Genomic DNA, 2,614 nt, shown 5'->3' on the forward strand with positions numbered 1-2,614 from the left:
CACATTGAAAACTTTTTATTGTTGAGTGATAATGTGAAAATCAATGGGGTGACCAGAGATGCCATTCTGTTGAGGCTTTTTACTCATTCACTGAAGGATGATGCCAGGAGATGGTTACAGTCACTACCACAAAGGAGTATCACAACTTGGGATGATCTGCAGACCAAGTTCTTGGCAGGTTCTTTTCACCATCCAAGAGGGCAAAGTTGAAGGATGAGATTACAGGGTTCAAGAAAAAAGAGTCAGAGTCTATCTATGAGGCTTGGAAAAGGTTCAAGACACTCTTGAGGAAATGTCCACAACATGGGATAGAAGTGTGGAATCAGGCAGCAATATTCATCCAAGGGTTGACAACCAACACTAGGACATTGGTGAATGCCACAGCAGGTGGTTCATTGACAACCAAGACTCCTCAAGAAGCCCTTGATATATTTGAGTCCTTAGCATCTCAGGAGTTTGACAATGCTCCAGTGAATGACAGAAGAATGGGAATTATAAAACTTAATGGCTATGATGCTTTGTTAGCCAAGAATGATCAGATGATGCAAATGCAGAAACAACAACAACAACAACTGGATGCTCTCACTAAGCAGCTATCTTCTCAGAAGGTTGCTTCTGTGGACACTAATTCTGTGTGTGCCGGTTGTGGGAAACGCCATGTTACAGATGATTGTGATTGTGGGGGACCTGCTGAACAGGCAGAAGTGAATGGGGTATGGTATGATCAGAGGAACTATAACAACCAGGGGCGAAATGTTTATGTTCTACTATGGAAGAATAAGAATCAACACCCAGGGTTCAGTTACAGTTCTAATCATCAGTTGAATCCTCCACTGCATCCTCCTCCAACGCACTCATCACAACAAGGTGATACCTCTGCATGGGAGAAAGCTTTTGCCCAGTTATCAAATACTACTCAAGAGTATATTCAGGGGTCAAATTCCTGCAGAGAAGAAACTTCTGCTTTCATGCAAGAGACAAAGACAGCATTCAGGAACCAGGAAGCATCTATCCGGAATTTGGAAACACAAATTGGCTAGTTGTCTAGACAGATATCTGAGAGGTCACAGGAAAAGTTCCTGGTGATACCATGGTGAATCCAAAGGAGCACTGCAAGTCCATCATTACAAGAAGTGGGCTTGTGCTTCAACCGGTCAGCAAGAAAATGGAAGAGAAGAAAGATGAGGAGGAAGTTGTTGTTGAAGATGTTGTAGCTGAAAATGATGGAAAAGAAAAAGTTGAGGAAGATAAGAAAGAAGAAGAGGTAGTGGTTGAAAAGAGTTCTTCACCCAATAAGTTAATGAAGTGGGAGAAGAAGAAGATGGATGACAAGCAGGACCAGCCAATTAACCTATCTCCATATGCCAAAGTTCCTTATCCTCATCGGTTGAAGTAGGAAATTCAGAAGCAGCATTATGCAAGGTTTCTGGATATTTTCAAGAAGTTGCAGATCAACATTCCTTTTGCTGAAGCCTTGGAGAACATGCCACACTATGCAAAATTCATGAAGGATCTTCTGTCTAAGAAGAGGAAGCTGAAGGAAGGTGAGACTGTGGCATTAAAAGAAGAATGCAGTGCCCTGATTCAGAAGAAGCTTCCTCCAATGTTAAAAGTCCCAGGAAGTTTTAGCATTCCTATTGCCATTGGAGATGTGGAAGTAGGGAAGGCACTTTGTGATTTGGGGGCCAGCTTAAATCTGATGCCATTGTCTGTCTATAGAGCTTTGGGAATTAACAAGTTGAAGGATACAAATGTTATTCTGTATCTAGCAGATAGATCCATCAAGAGACCAGAAGGAGTGGTAGAAGATGTTCTTGTCAAGGTAGATAAGTTCATTTTTCCTGTGGACTTTGTGATACTTGATATGGAAGAAGAAGATACTGAAAGCCCTCTACTTCTAGGGAGGCCATTCTTAGCAACTGCTAGATCCCTGATTGATGTTGAACAAGGGAAGTTGATGCTAAGGGTGAATGAAGAGACATTTACAATTGATGTGTTTGAAGCCATCAAACATCCTGTTGATGTGGAGGATTGTTTCAGAATTGATATCATACAGGAGGTTGTGGAAGAAGTGACAGGAGAAGAAGACTTGTCATTTGAGGAGGACAAATTCAAGGAAGAGACTAGTGGGGAGTATTATCAGGAGGAACCGGTGGTTGAAGAGTTGGAAAAGAAGGTTGATGACATTCCTGAGGGAGCACCTAAGGTGGAACTGAAAAACTACCTTCAAATCTGAAGTATGTGTTCCTTGGGGATGATCAAACATACCCAGCCATTATCAATACATTGCTGTCTGAAAGGGAGGAAGTGAAGCTGGTTGAGGTGCTCAAGAAGAATAAGACAGCCATGGGCTGGTCATTTTCAGATCTTAAGGGTATCAACCCTTCCTTCTGCACTCATAAGATATTGATGGAAGAGGAAGTCAAACCAGTGAGACAACCACAGAGAAGACTGAATCCCACTATGAAGGAGGTAGTGAGGAAAGAGGTGGTGAAGTTGCTTGATGCTGGGATGATTTATCCTATTTCAGATAGTGCTTGGGTGAGTCCAGTTCAGACAGTGCCTAAGAAAGGAGGGATGACTGTTGTGAGGAATGAGAACAATGAACTGATCC

General features: G+C 42.3%; 1 protein-coding gene across 1 annotated transcript; it reads left to right on the forward strand.

The window, feature by feature from the left end:
- The first annotated feature begins 1,504 nt into the window (after positions 1-1,504).
- On the forward strand, positions 1,505-2,236 carry LOC133284350 (uncharacterized). The gene has a single exon (XM_061481351.1). The coding sequence runs from the start codon at positions 1,505-1,507 to the stop codon at positions 2,234-2,236; it is 732 nt and encodes a 243-aa protein (XP_061337335.1).
- The last annotated feature ends 378 nt before the right edge of the window (positions 2,237-2,614 follow it).

The sequence above is a fragment of the Gastrolobium bilobum genome, unplaced genomic scaffold (assembly GCF_033153095.1).
Source record: "Gastrolobium bilobum isolate Gb01-03AN ecotype WA unplaced genomic scaffold, APGP_CSIRO_Gbil_v1 utg6300, whole genome shotgun sequence".
NCBI classification, from domain to species: domain Eukaryota; kingdom Viridiplantae; phylum Streptophyta; class Magnoliopsida; order Fabales; family Fabaceae; genus Gastrolobium; species Gastrolobium bilobum.

Coding starts and splice junctions, on each gene's coding strand:
- LOC133284350 (XM_061481351.1), top strand. CDS start 1,505: ATGAAGGATCTTCTGTCTAAGAAGAGGAAGCTGAAGGAAGGTGAGACT.